Here is a 21080-nt window from a genome sequence, read left to right as displayed (position 1 = left end):
AGTGCATATATTCAAATGTGGCTGTCGAGACGTACTACAGCAGAAAACCAGCTTGTTTTTTTTTTCTTGGCCCGCTGCCTCTTATTCTTGTAAAATCTTGTTAAATAGAAAGCAAAAGACATATTATGTTTTGAAGAAAATAATCTTTTCCTGTCAGCTTTTCATGGCCTCCGTTGCACTCTGAAATCACTGCCATTGCAAAATGATTTCTTCAGATAATGCTCAACTGTTTTTCTTTTCTACTTTATGAGAGCAGGTCACACACAAAACAACAGGAAAGACCTAATTGCTTCCTCCAATTATGCCTCAGTGCTGGACAGACAGGAATATAAACTCGAATGCGGATGAGTTTGGGTTTGAATGCCGAGTCGGGAAATGTTATATACTAGTGGAAAGGGAAACAGAGTTACAAAATTACATCAAGGCAGTAAGTGCAGGACATTTTGATTTGGAGAACAGAGAGACATGTCTGAGTAGGCATATATATTCAGGATTTAAACTCCGGCCAACATGCAAGGCTTTTCAAGCCCTGTTTTCAGCTGTGGCCCGTTGTGCTGTTGTGGGAAGGTGTGCCAGATCACACTGCAGACTGCAGGGTTCGGGCAGGGATCGGGGCGAGCTCTGCGGCTGTCCGAGAGAGTGAACACAGCGGTCTTGGGGCTCCCGTCGCTCTGCTGGCTGCGTGGGTGCCAACAGTCTCACAGCCCGGGGAGCTCCAGTCCAGGGCACGACACATCAGCACTGTCACGCCCACGCCAACGCCAATCGCTCTTCGGCTGGGCACGGAGCTGTGGTCTTTCAAAGGAAAGAAAGAGGGGATGCTGTCTCCACTCCAGATATTAGTTTGGGAGCAGTCAGCCGATGACTGGTATATACTGATACTACTACTAATAATAAAAATGATTGTCTTATCTAAAGGACGGCACCTTTTTTACAGTATACTGTCCCCATCACTATACTGGGGCATAGTCACAGTCTGCTGGGTAAGTGCCCCTTACTGGTCCCACTAACACCTCTTACAGCAGCAATCAAAGCTTTTCCAGGAGGTCTCCCATTCAGGAGCATTCCATACTTTTTGAAATTTAATTTTGCAGGACATGACTGTGGACTAAAAATAAATAAATGTTATGAACATCTGCTTTAGAATGATAAACCAGATTTACCCTGTGTCCATTTTAGAATTCAGTTTCTCTGACAAGCAAAGAAGCACAAGACACTCAGGAGATTCCCAGCTGATCACAAGCCCCCCAGGCTAACACACTGCAAGAGCTAGGCAAGGTCAGGAATCCTCAGGAATAATCTGTCCTCTTAAAACCTCATCCGGGGGTCGTCCTGTCCTGTCCACTGGTGGACAGCAGTGTTAGACAGTGGGAACAGTGAGGAGGAGGAGGAGAGCTGCTGCAGTGGAGGAAGGGGGCAGGACTGGTTCCAGACCTTGGACACAACGGGTTAGGGGCGCAGCATAGCAGCTCAGCCTATCCTGATGGGTTTCCAACAACAATCAACAATCTTCCCCTACGAAGATTTACCACACATGCAATATCTTTGCACCTTTTCCTTTTGATTTTAACATAGTGACACTTTTACTGTGGCTTTAACCCCCCCAGTGATTTACTACGCTTTTACCACATCTTTTTTAATTGCGTTCATTTTTGGGATCACCAGACAAATTCTTAATACAAGAAATCGTATATGGCCAATAAAGTGATCTCATCTTCTCGGATCACGGACTGCATCCCCGATTATCCCTTTTGGATCTGATTGGACTTGGTCACCTTCTGAGTTTTCCCCTGTGCACCGGATCACTGTTCATGCCCACTGTGCGTGTTCCCCCTGACGTTCGTCTCCAGACACATCAAACCCCTATGTGTCTGAACACTATGTGTCTGAACACCCCTGGAGTGTCACGGTTTAAAAAAAAAGTGGGGTTTAAAAGCAACGGAAAGCAAATTGCCCATCGACTTCATCCGCATCACAAGACCGATGAGTGGAAGTGCAAACAGCAGGTCTTTCGGCAGCAGCTATGAGATCTGTCCGTCACTGGATAGGAAGAGGGCTTTCAGACGATGCAGCACTGGTTTGTCATCGCTGCTAACTCACAAAGAATAAGCACCAGCAGAGGCACAGCAGACAAGAGGATGGGAGGTCTTCTTTCATTCGAGACTGGACATTTAAACTGTTTATTTGATAATAAAAAAGATGGACATAAATAAAATATATACAGTACATGTCGTATAACACTGCACATCTTCAGTAACAACAGAGCACATCGTTGCTTACATTGCTTTAGAACTGGTAACAGTAACAAAAACGTCTGCACAGGCAGTGGTCCAGGGAGAGTCTTGTCTTTGAAATCATGTAAAGCCTTTCCCATCTGAGAAACAGTACAAGTGTGCTAAGGTAATTATCATAATAATGATATTTAATAATTTCTTACATACTGTATATACAGCACTTTTCTGGACACTCCGCTCAAAGCCCTTTACAGGTAAATGGGGACTATGATGGCGATATGGCTGCTGGCTTTGCAAACAAGAGCAGCCGACGTGATCTACTCCTTGCTTGGCCGGTGAGTAAGTTTTTGATCCAAGGTCCACATCCAGACATTTCTTGAAGGTTTCTCAAGAAATCGACAATATGACCCAAGTTCAAGACACCCACCACCCTTTGTGTAAAGCAGTGCCTGCTCACCACAGTCTTAACCGGGATTAAGTCCACTACACATTACATACAGTCCACTGTACATTGTCATTACAAATATACATAAACAACACTCAAGAACTATTGAATCACACAAAGGTTCACAGACATATTCAGATTCAAAAAGCATTTTAACTGAAAATAACATACTTAAAAAAAACTAGGAATCTAGTTTGGTTTTCAAGGGCGTTGACAGCAGACTTGCTCAACCCCATCTGAATACCACTACCACAGAATAGAAAGTGCTGAATCCAGCTTAACACTTACATTCTCAAGCAGAAGCAGGAAGGTTTGTGCACACAGAGTTCCCCAAGTTCTCTGCTCAATATCACATGCTTGGAAACTAGATATCACTGTAAAATACGGTAACATTTACTCCTACCTAGAAACAGAATGTCTGTAACAAGCGTTTTCTGTACTGGCTGCCACTAAACACACAGAAGTAGCATTGGACTAAAGTGGTTCAGGTGGGTAGCTGCGTCCGTATGCGTAGGCTGCAAAGGAACAAGTAATAGGTTTATTCCATACTAAAAACAGAAGAGAGGAAACACAATGTTTCCGCTGTGGAGCCTTCTTCAGGTGTGAACTAAAGTGGATTGCATTAAAGCTTGTGTTATTGGTGACGTCTCTTTTCGAGTTCACGGGTTTAATAGTTGTTTATCGCCGACACATGCGTAGGTTTTTGCTTTCTTATTACTATTTCATTGATTATTATTTCCAATGCTCAGCTATTCCAAAACTCTGTGATGATAACAATGAACCAAAGCTAAAAAGGACCAGTTTGTAACAGTGCCACAGGGAAAGTTAGCTGTGAGAATGTTCAAGGGATCGAGGTTTGTCCAAGGCATGAGAAGCATGTGAGTTAACAGCCTGTTCAGCCGAGTGTGGTTTCAGAACCGAAATCTGTGCGGACACATGCAGTGCACAGAGCCAGAGACAGGGGCTGTCCTGGTCTCTTACAGGCCCTGGGCCGTGGTGTAGAGCACAGCGACTCATGCAGGCTCCATATGAAAGACACCGGCCCCCAGTGGAGCTCATAACAGTTTTTTTAACACTACTTTGGAAAAGAAAGGCTTGGACTCGCTGCTGCAGATGGCGTGCTTGGTCTCTGTCAGGCTGCTCTTGATGGTCTTGATGTCTCTGTTGCAGAGGTTGGCCTTCAGGTACAGCAAAGCAGCCACGTGGCGCTCACTGTGGAGGGGAGGGGGGGGGGGACACAGAGAGAGTCAAAGAGAAGAAAAGGATGGCTGCTGATCCCCGCTATCCCCCTGGAATTGATATCTTCAAAAAGTCATTCTTCTTCTCTCCGCCCTTTATCACAAAGCCCTCATCGACTGCCACCCACTGCCTAGCATTTTAAATGATGAATTCCTACACACTGTATTTATGAAAACCCCTTTGCTCATTAGATTTAATCGCATTTACATCAAAACCACCGATCCTCTGCAGGTAGGGGAGGATGCCATGCATTGTGGTTTCCATGTGAATGGCACAAAGTTCTCACGACAGGCTTTTGTCTAAACCTGTGGCACAAACATGTCTGGAGATGAATCAGGGCAGCACACCCTAACTGAAATGCGATCTGTGGTTTTCCACTCTTTGAAACTGACACACAGAGACACAGAGACACCTCCCCAGCCTCACCTGATGTCTGGGTAATCCCTGGCCAGGGTGGCGATCTCCAGCTGAATTGTGCTCAAGTCCTGAAGCTTGATGACTTCCGCGATTCTGCCCAGAACCTCGTTGAGCCATTCATCTTTTGACCCCTGCGCGAAAGCAAAGAAGCACATGAGACATTTTTCTTCCTTACACGCGACGTCACCATGCAGCAGGTAACGGGGCACTATGGGTCAGAGCCTGAGGTCCGAGTGCACATGTACTGTAGCTGTCTTCCACACGCATTACTGCCACATTGACAGACACTTGAAAAATAACACAAGGGTGGAAGGCTAAAGGCTAGCAATAAAACACAATCTCATTTAGGAAAACCTGCGTGATTGTGGTCGGTGTTACATAAAAGATATTGCTGCGCTGGAACTAGAAGTTAAATGTGAACCAAAGGACGGAGGGGGGAAAATAAAGGGTAGCGCAGTCAAAACTAAGAACTGGAGGCACTTCTTTACACAAAGGCTTGTGGGAGTGTGGGACAGGCTACCTCACCATGCTGTTTGAAGCCAAAACCTGGGGTTCCTTCAAGAAAGAAGGTACAGACAATGCCAATCTAAAGAAATACTAAATGCTCGGCAGTCAAACAAAAACACGGGGCTTAGAAGAGAAATCAAAGGAGCAGATTGAGCTTTTTATTCTGGTGCCTGTCAGCATCAGAAGTTACTGGAAAAAGCAACAGCTTTGACGGGAACACACCCAGTATTTGCATTAGTGGTAAAAAGCCTTACTTTCTGAATCCACGCCAGTAAGGAACGGATGTAATGTTTTTTTCCATTAATGTAAAAAGCAAACCGGTATTGTGTCTCACTGACCCTTTCTAAACGAAGAGGTCAGGTTTGGTTTCTAAAGCAAAACAATTCATAATTATTTCAGTCTTATGGTATTATGTCATCCTTCTGCTAAATTTAGAATCTCATTCCATATTTCACATATCTGACAGAAACCAGAAACATACGCCAACAATAGCTGGATAAATGTATAATCTGTGATTTAACAAACTGATAGGTGATTTTGTCTTAAAATGCCCTGGGTTCAGCCAGTGGATCAACAGGCAAAAGTGCTGACTGGAGTGTAGGCTGACCTCAGTGATAGTGGGCTTGATTCTGGCTCGGGTCACTAGCGGACTGCGACTAGGATTCCCCATGTGGGGACCCAGATGTGGCCACCGAGGGTGGAGGGTGGGACTAGCTGGCCTGGGCTCGTGTGGTTCTTGGTGACACAGCGACCCCACAGTGACCTCCTGGGCTCTTGCGGGCTTGCAGCGTGTGCGCTGGCCACGCCTCTCCTCCGAGCAGCGCTGAGTTTCGGTGTTGTGGCCGGAAAGATTCTGCCTACACTTCCCAATTCTCCCCAGTGTGCCGCACCGTGCCACACTTGGAATTCTACACTTCTAATTTGGGGCGGAGCGGTGGCTCTGTGGCTAAGGATCTGCGCCTGTGACCGGAAGGTTGCCGGTTCAAATCCCGCGGCCGGCAGACGAATCCTACTCCGTTGGGCCCCTGAGCAAGGCCCTTAACCCCAACTGCTCCAGGGGCGCCGTACAATGGCAGACCCTACGCTCTGACCCCAAGCTTCTCTCCCTGTCTCTGTGTCTCCCTGGAGAAAAAATCCCCGAAGTGTGCAAGACAGAAGGCACGCTCCCCTGAGCAGGTCCAGTCCGGTCGGCCACACTCACGTATTCCTTGAAGAGGCACTGCAGCTTCCTGGAGTCGGTGCAGATCCGATCGGCCGCGGTCCTCTGCTGCGCCTCGTCACGCAGCTTCAGCTTATGCTTCATGAGCCTCCTGCAGTACTCCACGATCAACGCCATGTGCAGCCGGCCCACCAGCTCCTGCACAACAGGGGGACACGCTAGCTGAGCCCGGCTTCTCCACATGGCTGGCGCCGCAATCGCAGCACCTCGAGCTGCTCCGTGTACCTTCCTCCGTTTCTGGCTCAGCTTGAACTGCCTGCGACCTGGTGGACTGCTTTGCTTTCTGCTCGGGCACTGAGGCATTTGGAATAACCTCCTGCTGTCCAGTTCAGCTCCCGACATGGAAAAACATGATCTAGCAATTCCCCACCCTAAAGTGCATTTTAAAAACTTGAACTACGTCGCACCTGGTGGAAGAACCTGCCTCTGGCCTGTTTCTCTAGGGAAACTAGGCAAGACCTGCCTGATTCTGAGCAAGCGCCCTACCTGCTTGAGGAGCAGAAACGTGGGACGGCCAGCAAGCGGCGTACCTGAAAGGTCTCGGGGGACATGTCCTTGTGCCCTTGCAGGAGCTCCTCCACCTTGTGCAGCAGACTGTCCATCACCTGCTTGCTGCAGCTGAGCCAGGCCGTGGTACCCACGTCCCGGTGCAGACTCTGGGGAGAGGGACACAGGGAGAGGAATCTTGAAACAATTAATCGCAAGCCATGCTGTGCATGTGAGGTCAGAGCGGTCAGTGCCATCCCAGCAAAGGGGAGATCAGGAGAAAGTGCCCTGTGGACTCAACAGCTAATTATATCAGTTCCCAGTCGCTGGTCAGGATTCCAATAAGGATACACATCACACAACAATGTTTGGCAAATAGATCTTGCTAAGTTTTTTTTGCAGATTGTACAGGAAGAATAGTGTACAGCTGTTCAGGAAGAATAGCTACTTTTTTATCCACGAAGCCTGTGAGGAATTTAAGTGCTGTAAAGACAACACTACTTAACTGCATTTCACACAAATTAACCTCACCCAACAAACCATGTGCGACAGCCACTGAAGTCTGCCACAGAGAAGATCTAACTCCTTTTGCGGCTGACCAGTTTCTCTTCTGCACAATTTAAGAAGGTCAGACTAGGAAGGCTGCCCTGCAATACTATCCCCCTCCTTAACACTGTGTACGTCACTCTACTGCTGTCACAAAGCTATAGCAACAGCAGACCCCTGCGATGACAGAAGAACCATCCCAGGGTTTTAGAACAAAATCATCTTCATTTTCAACACAGAAAGGTAAAAGACCTAAAAAAATACTGAATTTAAAGAACTGATCTATGGGAATGTGAAAGACATTTTTATGGTTCTGTAATGGATGCACAGCCACCATAAACAAATTCTTCAAGGATCTTTTACACTGTCAGATAACTTAAGTGCTCCCAGATTCTCATGTGTGAAGGGCATGTGCATGGGCCAAACTTTCTTACACAACCCTTTGGAAATACCGAGAGAGGCCCTTGAGAGTCTGAGGTTGCCAAGGTTTTGCTAGCCAGCTGAAATGATGTAGAGGAAAAGTCACAATTCTTCCATTTGGAACTGCTGTTTCAGTCTGGAGAACTCTGTGAAAGTGCATGAACATTAGGTGGCATAGAAACACTGGCTTTTCGGCCTCATTCTCCAAAGTACCTCTGCCCCCTGAGAGCTGGTTGCTCTGTCTCAATGATAATTTCTCAATGTGCAAGGAAAATGAAACTTTCTTATGCCTCTTAAGTTGTAACTCTGGAAAGAATGGGTTCTTCTGCCTAGCGTAGCGTGGTTCTGGCGAATGTTTTTCATTAGTGCTAGCAGCTTGAAACGGAAAAATAAAAACCCTGCAATTTGATCCGAGACACAGCAGCAGCTTTTCTCCGAGCCTCTGCAGCCATAAGGACAGCAGCCACCTAGGATGAGAACAGCCAAGCAGCACAATCCAGAAACAAAACGCAGGCATTTTCGGGAACCGAAGGGAGGGCCTTTGATGTGGAGAAAAGTTTTCCCAAAAAAGATATTTATAAACCTGCCACACTTCAGTTCTCCTGGTAACGTTTCAGAGAGATTTCACAATGAGTGTAAAAGACCACCTCAGGTTTTACTATGAAAGACTGTAAAGTAAAAGTGCCCAGACGATGTAGCTTTTAGATTGTTCACATGAAGAACGCACTTTATTGGAATGGAATACCAAGCATTCTAAAGAAACATTATCCTGCTCATGAAAATGCAGCCTCTTACTGTCGCGATCGTCATCCCTCCTCTTAAGGGCGCTCCGACCCTTTCGTTTTATAGTTGATCACGTTCACCTGCCTCCTGTTTTGTCGGTCATTATTTAAGCCTGGCGCTCCAGTTATTCCTGGCTCAGCACTGGGAGATGGACGCCCGGAAGCCCGCCCACCAGCGGGTCCAGGAGAGACCCGATGACATAGCCTTCATCACGGCGTCCTGACCGTCTGAGACCGGGGCTCAGAGCGCCTGGCCCCGTTACTCTGGTTTTAATACTTTGTTCCTGTTCCGGATCCGGATTTTAACTTTGCCTGTCTCGGATGGATCCCACGATTTCTGGACTCTGAACTGTGTCCCGGATTCACCCTTTGAACTGTCTGGATCCGTTTTCCTTGCACCACGCCCCCGGAGCACCGGGTCACCGCCCTCACGCCCCCCTGTCTGTCAACCCATCCTGATCCTCTACGTCTCTTCCCTGTTGTCCTTCTCCACTTACATCCGGATTATACCGTCTGCACAGGGTCCTGAACTACGCTTCACGGGAGACTGGACCAGCTCCCCTTACACTTACAAGACTGAAATAGCTCACTAGACTGCAAAAGTACTGTGAAATTCCAGCTATAAAGGTCTGGGAACTAAAAATAAGATCAGAACCCTGCTATTGTGCAATGATGTAATTAGACGAGTGTCCTAAAAATAGGAGGAACGCTGACAGCTGGTGTCCAGTTTACATGACAACACCAGTGAACAGAAGCTCTTCTTCAATAGAACTACATGACATGCTCACGAAGAGCCTTTGCATCAATACAGTAGAAGTTCACAACAACCAACAGAGCACAACAGATTCGAAACCACAGAGCGCTCCATATTTGTAAAGATATTTCAAACTGCTGCCACCATCCTGGAGACAGCAGAGATTGTGTCGCACAGCAGCTCAAGTACCTTGATAGAGTTTTGCATGATGCCGATTAGGTATCTATATCCACTGTCCTCCAGGTGCTTCAGTGTCAAAATGCACCTTTCTTCACTTCCATCTTTAAAGAATTCACTGTTTTTAGCAACATATTCCCTGAGAAACAAAAGAAGATCATTACAGTTATGCAAATGTCATTACACTGTGAGGGCATGATTTGCATCTGCATTGTGAATAAACTAGTTCCACTGCTGCATAACTGTTACTTTTTTGCTTGCTCTTTTACTTCTGAAACATCAAACCAAGATGACACAAGTACTGACATTTTGTTGCAGCTTTCACTGAAATAAATGATTCTCTTCCAATCAGTCCCCACCCCACTGAGTCATATCCCTTCTATTCTGCTTTGTAGAAAAGTACGTTGGAAGATTTCCTGGAATTTTTTTACTTTCCAGTTTGCTTTGCCATCATCTCGAAAGAATTAGACCTTCACACAAAAATCACCACATTCAATATTTCTCTAACAACTGCTATCGCCCATAAGTAAACATGGCAAAAGTTCAAGATTTTTTTTTTTAATTCTAATGAACAGAAAACTTACCTGAACTGTTTAATGCTCAACAGGTTAGCCTTTACAAACTTCGAATTATCCTGTTTTCCTTTCATAACGTCTTCTAAATATTTCTTATAGCTGAAACAGGACATTAAACACCATCAGTCTCCATTTCATTACTGTGGACGTACGATACAATGCGTGCATGCTTGAGAAGAATAAGGTCTGATATAGGGTTAGCTGGCCCATTCAAGTCATTGCATCACTAAACTGGACACCACAGAGTAATGAAATCTGATAGACGTGGAAATGGGACCATGTCCCTGTTATTACTTTCACAGATAATGACACCCCGGTCTCGTAATGCTGTTAGGCTGGAATGTGCAACAGCCCGCAATGCGCCTGTAAATATTAAATATACGCTGTCTTCCACGTGAAAATCTCCGTCTTATAACCTCTTACCTCATGAAGAAGCTCTCCAGCTCAGTCATGAGCATGCTCTTCAGGGCCGCAAATATTTCATCGGAAATCTCCTTGGCCTCCTTCGCGCTTCCATCTATAAGCTGCGAGACAGAAGTGCAAACTGCTTGACAAATATTTTCTTCGCCGATAGCTTTTCCCCACATTGTTTTGAGCGCTGTACTCATGCACGGGGAGTAAGAGGAAGTGTAGTCCCAATTGACACTGAGCTGCTCGTTTTCCAATAGGTCACTGTCGGTGCAGCCCCAAGCAGGAAGTTCAGCGCTGATTGGAGGAGAGGTGTCCCTCACTGACGGTGCCACATTCTGTAAGCACGCAGGAGGCCACAGGGGGCGCTGTGTAGCTGAGAGCCCAGAGAACCGTGGCCGACTCACCCATCAACCCTCAACGCAACTCAGCCAATTGTGCGTCAGCTCTTGTTGCACAGCTCAAATCTGTCAGCTCAAATCCTCATCACAGTCTGCTAGTGACATAGCCCAGACTCGAACCCTGGATCACAGAGCTCAACCTGCACACAAGCGAGCACCTTCACCAGTCAAGCCTCCAACTGATGTTTCCTAAAGTCATTTTCTAACCGCGTTTCAGCATTTGAGTGGGGTTTTAGTGTGTTCAGGTCCATCTGCCATTGGCTCATAAATAATTCAGAGAGGGTGACGTGCGTTTCATAGTGCCGAGAATGGTTATCCGTTTTAGAGTCTACAAAGATCATGGTCACTTTTTGACAAGCTGACGAGTAACAAGACCATATAACAGAAGGAATGGCGCAGTGAATTAGGCACACAGAGCCACTTAAAGAGTCACAGCAGACTCCTCCAACAAAGATGTGTGTTCAATACCTGGATTATGTCAATGGGTAATTCGCTGAAGTAATGCCCATCTGTCAGCTCAGGAGTCACTCCTTTCATCCACTTCTCCTCCTCGGTCTGCAGAGCCTTCAAAGTCCATTTGCTGATCTGACTCTGCAGAAAAAAAGCAATTCAGTTTTCCGGCCACCCTGAGGAGCCCCCGTTTCACAAAAAAAAAGAGGAAACTCGTTCATTAAAAGTTTCCTACTTAAAACGTTAAAATTTAAACGCATCTCTGAGCCACTTTTCATGACATTAGGCCCGTATCAATGATTAAGCAGCACGTGAAAGGATTTAAAGTGTTTCAGAAACAAATGGGACAATACAGAACACTTTGTCAGCAGGGGGTGTGAACGTCATCTCTTTGAAAGAAGAAAGACAGGGGGCTGATTCTTGTCAGAGCACTGAAATGAAGTGCCGGTTACTAAGCTGTGACACATTGTCGACCACGAAATTGTCATAATTCAGATGTCAGGCCATGAACGATATTGCAACAAAAGAAAAGCAGTGATCTTTGGATTTCTAATAATGCACTGTTAACAATGGTCTAATTCACAAAATGTAATCATTGTAATAATTTTCAATGATTGTGTATTATTTCTAATATTGATTTCACAGTTTAACTGTATGTTATTTTTCCTGTCCTTAATTTGTGACATTGTTTATGTTGTTACAGTTTTTCTTTCTGGGAAAGATGAGCCTGCCTGCTGGAGAGGAGCGACACAGATGCTGACAAATCTGGTTCAACCTTTTACAATTCCATCGCCTTTTCCAAATCTCATTTTAAATGGCAAAAGAAAGGGTATTTCAGCAAAAAATATGAATTTTTATAAATAATGGGAGTGAACTGTACTCAGAAAAATTAGATTTTCGCTCACCAGAAGTTGACCTACCTGTTTGTAAGCAAAATACTGCTCTTCCAGTTGTGTTAATGTCTCCTTAGGAAGAAGAGCTTCCAGGTTCTCAGTGTTGATATCAGCCTGGAGCTCTTTGTTCTTGAGCACATTGCTGAAAGAATCACAGACACATCCTGTATTTACTGTACTGGATGGTGTTTTTACGAAAAGACTGAAAACCGATTAAATACTGCTTTAAAAAGAAACGCAACAACACCTATGACAAGTTCATGGCAAATCACAGCACCAAAGAAGTCACTCTGAGGATTTCCCAAGTCTAGCATTTTAAGCAGAATAAAACTACAGTAGATACTCAAACTAAATACTAAATACTTGAACTTCTAAAACCTAAATAATCTACATAAAAAGCTTAATAACAAGTCTCTACCACTTTAAAACAAACAGAAAAGCCCAGCAGCAGCCACGGATTCAAAGAAAGACGGGACTTCACCACTCAGACTGAGTTTTGTTCTGGATGACATGAAGTATTACCAACCATCGACAACAATCTCTGCCTGTCTGGTATTGCAAGGAGAAAAACGTGCAGAAACATTTGATTAAGTAGCAAATCAGCTTTTGTGATTGCTGTAATTGACATACATACATACATGTGCATGTCGTAGAGCTGTGAACTCTTTAATGTGCAGTTCTAGCATGCACAGCCCTGAGGAGCCCGTGTTGCAATTCTGTAGAACTTACTTTGAATAATAATACTGTATTAATGGCGCTTACTTTGGATAATAATACTGGATCCATGGCACTTACTTTAATAAGTAATAACAGTAGATCCACGGCACTAACTTTGAACAATAACATTGGATCCATGGAGCTTACTTTGGATAATAATACTGGATCCATGGCTCTTACTTTGGATAATAATACTGGATCCATGGCACTTACTTGGGATAATAATACTGGATCCATGGCACTTACTTGGGATAATAATACTGGATCCATGGCACTTACTTGGGATAGTAATTGTGGATCCAGCACAGGAGGTAGCTGCAGTCCTCGTGGTCCAGCGTGAACTCCGTCAGGTTCCTCATCTGGATGGAGAAGGCTGCATGGTATAACCTTGCGTAAGTGTTGCAGATGTCGAACTCCTGGGGGTAGCAGCCCTTCACGCGACGCGCCACCGTCAGCAGGTCGTCCTTCAGGCGCTTGCCCAGCCTGAAGACCTCCTTCTTCACAGAGGAGGACAGGTTAGCCGCCCCGTTCACCTCCTCCGTACTGTCCATCCGGCTCTCCACTATCTGCCACAGCTGGCGGTCGTGCGTGCTGCGGCACCGCAGCGGCCTCCAGCTCGGCGCCTCTCTCTGACTCTCCTCCTTCCACCGCCTGTCCTGCTCCTCCTGGTGCGCGATGGCCTCGACCGCCGACCTCAGCCTCTCGAGCTCCCCGTCCCCGAGGCTGAGCGACGCCATCACCACCTCCCACATCTGAAGGCGCAGCCTGTCGTAGTCCTGCCCCAGCCTCTCCCTCGCCGCCTCGTCCCCCTGGCCGCACAGCTGCTCCTCCCGGGCCACCAGCTGCAGGCCGGCTTCCGCCAACCGCGACTGCGCGAGGTTCTCCTCGAAGCTCAACACGGGCGCTGAGGAGACACGAGAGGAACGAGTTTGAGGAAGACCTCGCAGGCAAGGACAGGAGAGATGGGAGGGAGAGAGAGAGAGATGGGGAAGAGATGACAGAGAGATAGATGGGGGAGGGAGAAAGAGGGATGGGAGAGATGAGGGAGAGGTAGATGGGGAGAGAGAGAAAGAGGGATGGGAGAGATGAGGGAGAGAGATGGGGGAGAGATGGGGGAGAGAGATGGGGGAGAGATGAGAGAGAGAGAAAGAGGGATGGGAGAGATGAGGGAGAGAGATGGGGAGAGAGAGAAAGAGGGATGGGGATGGGAGAGATGAGGGAGAGAGATGGGGGAGAGAGAGATGGGCGTATCAGTGTACCTGGAGGGAGATCTGGCTCCACCACTGGCTCATTTTTATTATTCTTGTTCTTGCGGAAGTGGAAAGGCATCTTGATGTGGGTTTTGTTCTTCACACCACCATTGGAGTGTGTTCCCAGACCTCTCATTTCTTTCTTACCTGAACAAAAACAACACATCAACATTACGTAATTCATACAAGACACACATGCAGCTTACAGGATATATTTTCTTAACACGGCAGAAATACGGTCATCCACCTTTGTGTGGTAAGCACAATCTGAAAACAGCATTGTCAACATGTGCGTCAATTTCACATACAATAGAGTATGCTATACCTCAGTCACACTGTTAAATGATTTAGCTAACTATGCAGATAGTGTATGTAACACAAAACTTTTTCTTTGAACCACAAGGTTCCAAATCCAGTCATTCAGAGCTTCGTACAGTAATTCTTCTATTTAATAATAAAAGTTAAGATTTATGGTTTGTTACATGTAAATGTTCAAACACTAATAAACGCATATTAAGTACTTCAAAACTAAAGCAATCCCACAAATATTAACACACCGATAGCTAGAATGTAACGGTTTTGTACAGATGTTTGCAAATTACTCAAATAGCTCCTTCTGTGCTCTGTCAGCGACAGGATAAAAAAACAACAAATGCGCTCAAACTACTACTGTATATAAACAGCACATGCACTGGCAGGGAACATCCCTGTTCAACAACAACCACATCGAGAAACGGACATGAAAAACCTCCGAAGGATGAGAGAAATGTTATAACGTCTTCTGCACAAGAAAGTCACATACTGTAGTATTCACAGTCACAAATACGATCTTCTTCATCACCGAGTGGCATTAAAAGACTTCATAAAACGGGAACATTATCTATATATATACTTAATATAGCTACTAAGCTTCAGTTCTGGCTAGTTCACGACATGTTATTTAGTGAGGCTGATTTACTATTTCGAAAGATTTAAGGTTTAATTGCTGCCCTTTGCTTTGCAAACCGTCTTCTGCCATACAAATACGATACGAAGAGCTCGACTCACACTAAAGAAAAGTCCGTCCCAGCAGACGTCCTGCTCAAATTGCTGTGGCTCAGATGTCTGTGCATCTTATATTTTTAAGAGCTGTTCTGGAGCGCGTGTCGAAATCGGTGACGTCAGCAGCAGACTGTGGGATTTTCCCGACAGAGCGGCACAGCCGCACTGCTAGCGTTGAAGTGAAGAAATACTTTTGTTTTAGGCAATGTCGGTCATTTCAAGACAGTCTGGTATTATTTTGTTTCGTATGAATATTATGTATGTATTGTAATTGTACTCTGTATTGTAATTAAAAAAAGGAAGGAAAAAAAAAGATACCTCCCCGGGTATTGTCCGATACCGTTTTCCTACGGGAGCGCCCAGACTCCAGAGGAAGTTTTTCACTGCCTGAGCAATGTAGTGAATTACTGATTGTCAGCGGGAGATCGTTCAATTGTCCCCCCCTGATATGCGCTAGATGTGTGTCCTAATCAGAAGGGAAGTAATGTTTAATCTCTTAATAAACAGCCTGTTACTAATCTTGATTTTTGAAGGCGTACTGCGCATGCGCTGCAGGTTCTGTTGCACGGAAAAATGAAGATTTGTACCCAGTTGAGCGAGGCATGAATATATTATTGAAGTGAAAAGGTGACTACGACGCCGCCAAGTTAAGAAGAAGGCTAAAATGTGATGTTTTGGGAACAGCAAACCTTGGTGAGCTCCCGGACTAATGTTTGCATTGATCTGGACAAGTGTTTGTACTTTGTTATACATTCGCACGATGATGGTTGAATGACCTGGATAGTGTGTTTGTTTTGGTTGGTGTGAGGGCAGTTCAGAGACCCTGGGATTGTATCTAGCTCAAGTTCTGAATTTATTATTAGGCATTTGTTATTTTCCCTTGACAACATCTAATTTAAATAAAGCCCCACGGCATCTTCGTGACAGCCCTTTGCTTGGTTATTCATGTCTCTTTCCAGTGTTAGTTTACAGTATTCATTAGAATGACTTGGAGGTGCCTGTCTGTGGTAGACAGTATCCCTGATGGTCACAACATTCTTACAATAACAGTGGACAACCCAGGGTGTTTCGGGTTGATTAAAAGAAACGACATCATGCTGACAGACCTTCAATGACTTTAAAACGAGGTGTCGTGATGTTCTCTGCTTTTGCTTTTCTTGCAGCCATGCTGCAGTGGAAACTGAGGCTGTTCAGGAAGAAAATACAGCAATTGCAGATAGGAGTTGTCCGAAAATCTCTCAGATTTAACCCAAAGCTCAGTGGGTGAAGTCCGGGTTTAGTTCTGAGTGGAAACCTGAGGTAATTGATGGGTAGCATAGCTTTGAAAGAGATTGATACTCGCATATTAGCACAGGGTTTGCTTTACTGTCCTAAAAAAACAGCAATGACTAAGGGATTTCATTTACAAATATGCACAAAAAAAGCACAAATCACAGCAATTCAGCATTCGGCCCATGGAGGGCAGCGTAGCTGAGCAACATTATGGTTCAACGCAGTGTTAAGTGTTAACTCTAAAGGAGCAGACTATAGGTTTCCTGGTAACCTTTAAAAAAAGATAAATAAAACAGTGCAAATAAAAAGGAAAAAAATGACTATGAAGTGGCATTGCATTGCAGGGTCTATCAAACTAAAAAACCAGACAGGGTAGGAATGTAATCACATAAACTGCATCATTACCTGGTGCACATTGTGGCCAAGAGCAGATATCAATAACAATCACCTTGTATTTTTACGAATATACTATCTAGCATGGAAGGACAAATATATAGATTCTTTTGAAAACGCTAAAATAACATGGCCCTGAATTGTATTTGATAGCTAGTTAAATACTTCAATTTCACTGCAGTTCATATGTTTTCCTTGTCTTCCATGAATTATAGAGCACACAGGCTATTTAATTTTGGGCACGCTCCATTACAAATGACATACACCCGAAACAGTCAAACCTCCCTCAAGACGGCATTATCGGCAGTACATGGACCTCAATATAAATCTAACTCTTTTCATTTAAATGAATTCAATCATTTTTCTGCCTTCTCCTGCAACATACCATCGGTAAAAACTGAACAGATGGCTCTCAGATTGCTTTTTTACCTTACCTCTGCACCGGAAGAAACAGTTGAAGAAGCTTGTGTAGTTTGTGTTTTCCACAGGTTTCACGATGAAGGGATGTGTGGTCAGTGGCATGTTGGAGTCCTGCGATGTCTCCATGGCTGTGCTGTTCTCTGCTCTGGTCCAGGCATGAGTGCGTTGCTTAGCTGCATATTATATCACGTGATCTGAAAGGATGCACACAGACATCCTGTAAGGGAAGTTTCCCTCTTTCAATTCCCCAGTTTCATCATTGTCATCTCACTCCTTGCCTTTAGATCAATAATCTGTTGCTATTTCGCCAATCTCCTCCCTTTCCTCTCTTGTGTGAAAGGATCTGAATTTGTTCACTCTGTGCTTCCCCGCCAGCTCTAATGTTTTGCACTGAACTGTCTCATCTCAGTCACTGGAAGGTCAGGTCAATACGAAATGAGGCTGAACTGAAGTCTTTTCTGTACTCTGAAGGTTGTGGTTGAAACCGATCAAGCGTATTAACTCCCAGCCAGATTATATCTAATTTAACTAACCTTTTTTGGCAGACTCTCTCGCCCTCTCCGGTCTGCTTAATAATTCAAAACTTGCACTGCAAATATAATTGGACCACAATGAATGTTGTTGAAAAGCATGTGTCCTTGTGTTAAAATGGATAAAGAAGTTTACATGAATCCATGTAGTACTCTGCTGCTGCTGGACGTACAGATAAATTGACCATTCTAAAAAAGTATTCAAATATATAGGAATACAGTGGGACATGGCTGTAAATTCATCCCAGTTGTCCCTCTTTTCCTCAGCTTAGTTAAAAATGTTTTTGACTGCCCCAGTGTGTAAAATAGTGAGAGATAAACATATCAAGCTCCTCATCAAGAATAAGTGATTTCAGACTAGATGCTTCTTTCTCTTTCTGTTCTTGCTGTGTGGGAGATATTGCGTTGGCTCTGGTTTGTTTGGACTCTGGCAGTCCTGTGAGCCAGGAGAGAGTATGGGCATGTCTTTACAGAACTAATTCATACCTGAGTTAGGCTGGTCTATAGGCAAAGCTGAACAGGACAGAACGTTTCGGTTGCAGTGGTACAGTCTCAGCAGCAGTACTGGCCTTGTCAACTCTCAGACCAAGAATCCCACTCATGTCGGCAATGATCCACCCTGTTTTTTTCTTCATCCTTTTTTAAACTTCACCTACAGTAATATACAGTAGGTTCAGCTTGCAAAACAGGAAAATGATTTTGCTGACTCTTACTGCAAAATGTAGAGTGCAAATGTCGGTTTAAAGTGAAATGAGAGGTATCCCCGAGACAGAGATTTCGTGATGAAGACGTAAAGCATAGCGAACAAAATATCACAGATGCAAAAACATAAGCAGTTCCTGATTTGTGATCTTGACTCTAGAACTTGTGTAGTTATACAGTTTTCAGAGACTTCTAAACACTGCTATTCTTTTAATATTATACAGTACATTAATCAAATGACTGTGGCTTTTTGCATGCTAATCGCTAATGCCCCTATACTCTAGAACTTTTTTCCAAAAGAAATTCAGGAGTGGTTTCTCAGGAGCTTTTGAAAACCTGCTTTAAAACGTGTTTAAAATGACCTTGTCAAAAAGTACTTATGAGTTGATTTTACAATTTATTTGTCATCTTGTTATGAAATGTACTTTGAAAATGTTATAGAAATAATAGAATCATTAGATACTAGAATAATAATGTAAAGTAACAGAAATAAAAATTTTATTAAGCTAGTTCATGCTCAAGTACTAATACAAGATAGGCAGAAGCAGGGACACTTAGCAAACAGAAGCACTATATTTTACAGGGACTAATATTTTTAAAAACTATTTTCCTACAGGAAGTGTCAAGTCTCTATTTTTTCACAGTCATAAGATATTCAATTCAAATTCTTAGGAGAGCCTTGTTTCTATGCAGTGCGAGCTCTTTTATCCTAGAATAAGAACTGTTTCCCCGTTCAGCTCCACTTTTTAATAAAGGAAAAGAATGCATACATGACACGTTTAGTAATAAAATATTTTGAGTTATATTCATGAAATGGTTAACCAGGAACATGTTTTTATATTGCTGGCGGGGTGTCTGTCATAGCTGCTCAGGTGGAACCCTTCTGTTAATATCTTACATCATTTTCATTAAGCTTGTTATTTCTTCTGTGAGGAAAAAAATGAGAAAAAATGAACCTGGAACTGATATTTAAATTATATTTGGTAAAGGAGAACAATGGGGACTGAAGAGCTTTGCTTCCAGTTTAGAGGTGTGAGATAGCCAAGCTCTGTGTCAGGGGGTTATGCAATGCTGCTTATTGTAACTCGCTTGGAAAGCTTCTCACCTAGTGAGCAAAAGAACGACTTCCTTTCCCAATTATCCTGCCAGGCCTTTCTTGGCGTTTGTGTTTATTGTACGAATCATCGCGACAACGTGGACTGAAGCGGCGTGCCACGGAAATGCTTCAGACACGCCGCACACTTTCCGTCCTTATGGGAAATTAAACAACAAAAAGCGAGAAGGAAAGAGGTGAATAAAGCAGCCATATCACCCTGCAACTCACAACTGGCAGCCCACTGGAGCTCAGCAGGTGTGAGCCTGGTCAGTACCTGGATGGGAGACCTCCTGGGAAAAACTAAGGTTGCTGCTGGAAGAGGCATTAGTGGGGCCAGCAGGGGGTGCTCACCCTGCAGTCTGTGTGGGTCCTAATGCCCCAGTGTAGTGACGGGGACACTATACTGTAAACAGGCGCCGTCCTTCGGATGAGACGTAAAAAACCGAGGTCCTTACTCTCTGTGGTCATTAACAATCCCAGGGCGTTTCTCGTAAAGAGTAGGGGTGTAACCCCGGCGTCCTGGCCAAATTTCCCATTGGCCCTTACCAATCATGGCCTCCTAATAATCCCCATCTATCAATTGGCTTCATTACTCTGCTCTCCTCCCCACTGATAGCTGATGTGTGGTGAGCGTTCTGGCGCACTATGGCTGCCGTCGTATCATCCAGGTGGGGCTGCACATTGGTGGTGGTGGAGGGGAGTCCCCATTACCTGTAAAGCGCTTTGAGTGGAGTGTCCAGAAAAGCGCTATATAAGTGTAAGCAATTATTATTAATTATTATTATAAAGGAGAAAATGCAGAACATGCCGACATATTAGGAGAATTTAAAAAATATTTTTCCCTAGGTATGCTCAAGAAACATTGCTAGTGTTACAAAGCGAAAGCAGAACGAGGCACTACCGTAAAGTTGCCGGCAGTGCTGCAGTGGTTCCAGCAACACTGTACTGCCCCTGTACAGTCCCAACATGGTCAGAGAGAATGAAGAAAGCCCCTGGATTGAAAAGAGCTCAAAGCTCCGCAGATCGGACGTTACGAAAGTGCAGTTTCCCAATTTTGGTTTGAATTAAATTTTCTCTGTTTGCGGAATTTTGCACAGTTTTGATTACTTGATTACATGTTATTTATGTTATGTTATTACATGTTACTGTTATTGCTATTGTGTAACTGTCTATTGTCTTATCTTCTGTCCTATTTATATACTGCACCTGAGTGACTAATGAGAAACACTTTTCATTATACTATGCACCTGTGTAAGTTTAATGACAATAATTCACAAACAATATGTATCTTTAAGAGTCTGAAGCTCTTGTTTGGTTTACCAACCAAGAGCATGTTGCATGCTGTGGGGTGCCAAAGGGTTAGATGTGACCCAGGCCCTGAGAAACAGGGACAGTACCTAGTCCGGCAGTGCTGGCTACTCTCTGTGTGACACTTTGCACAAGGTGGTCAAGCACAGCAGGAAGAGGTCTCCACGTAGTAATTTCAGGAGAGCAAGACTTCGGTTTCTCGTCAAGCCACCTTCAGAGGTTTTGGTTTCTCATCAGACTCTCTGACATACAGCGTGAGTCAGGTGCGCCTAGTTCCCTTTACATTATATGACAAAACAAACTCTATTTTGGTTTGTCATTAGTTTAGTTACAGACACAGTTCAACACACTCCCAAAACAAGATCAGAGCAGGAAAAAAAAAAGCCAATATCCCCCCC

General features: G+C 44.4%; 1 protein-coding gene across 2 annotated transcripts; it reads right to left on the bottom strand.

Moving 5' to 3' along the window:
* Positions 1-2164: 2164 nt before the first annotated feature.
* On the bottom strand, positions 2165-17415 carry tnfaip2a (tumor necrosis factor, alpha-induced protein 2a). 2 transcript variants are annotated; one of them, XM_069193082.1, is made up of 12 exons: positions 17061-17415; positions 13930-14067; positions 12950-13574; positions 11981-12095; positions 11079-11201; positions 10225-10325; positions 9811-9900; positions 9239-9365; positions 6592-6717; positions 6044-6199; positions 4345-4466; positions 2165-3891 (listed from the first exon to the last, which is right to left on the bottom strand). In XM_069193082.1, exons 1-12 carry the CDS (start codon positions 17170-17172, stop codon positions 3735-3737), a joined length of 1992 nt encoding a protein of 663 aa, XP_069049183.1. In that variant the 5' UTR covers positions 17173-17415; the 3' UTR covers positions 2165-3734. The 2 variants fall into 2 exon arrangements, with proteins under 2 accessions (XP_069049183.1, XP_069049184.1); XM_069193083.1 differs by lacking the exon at positions 17061-17415 and adding an exon at positions 14968-15069.
* Positions 17416-21080: the final 3665 nt, after the last annotated feature.

This window comes from Lepisosteus oculatus, chromosome 8 (genome assembly GCF_040954835.1).
Source record: "Lepisosteus oculatus isolate fLepOcu1 chromosome 8, fLepOcu1.hap2, whole genome shotgun sequence".
Lineage (NCBI taxonomy): Eukaryota > Metazoa > Chordata > Actinopteri > Semionotiformes > Lepisosteidae > Lepisosteus > Lepisosteus oculatus.
Note: the sequence above shows the minus strand (reverse complement) of the source record. Positions and strands in the feature narration are given on the sequence as shown.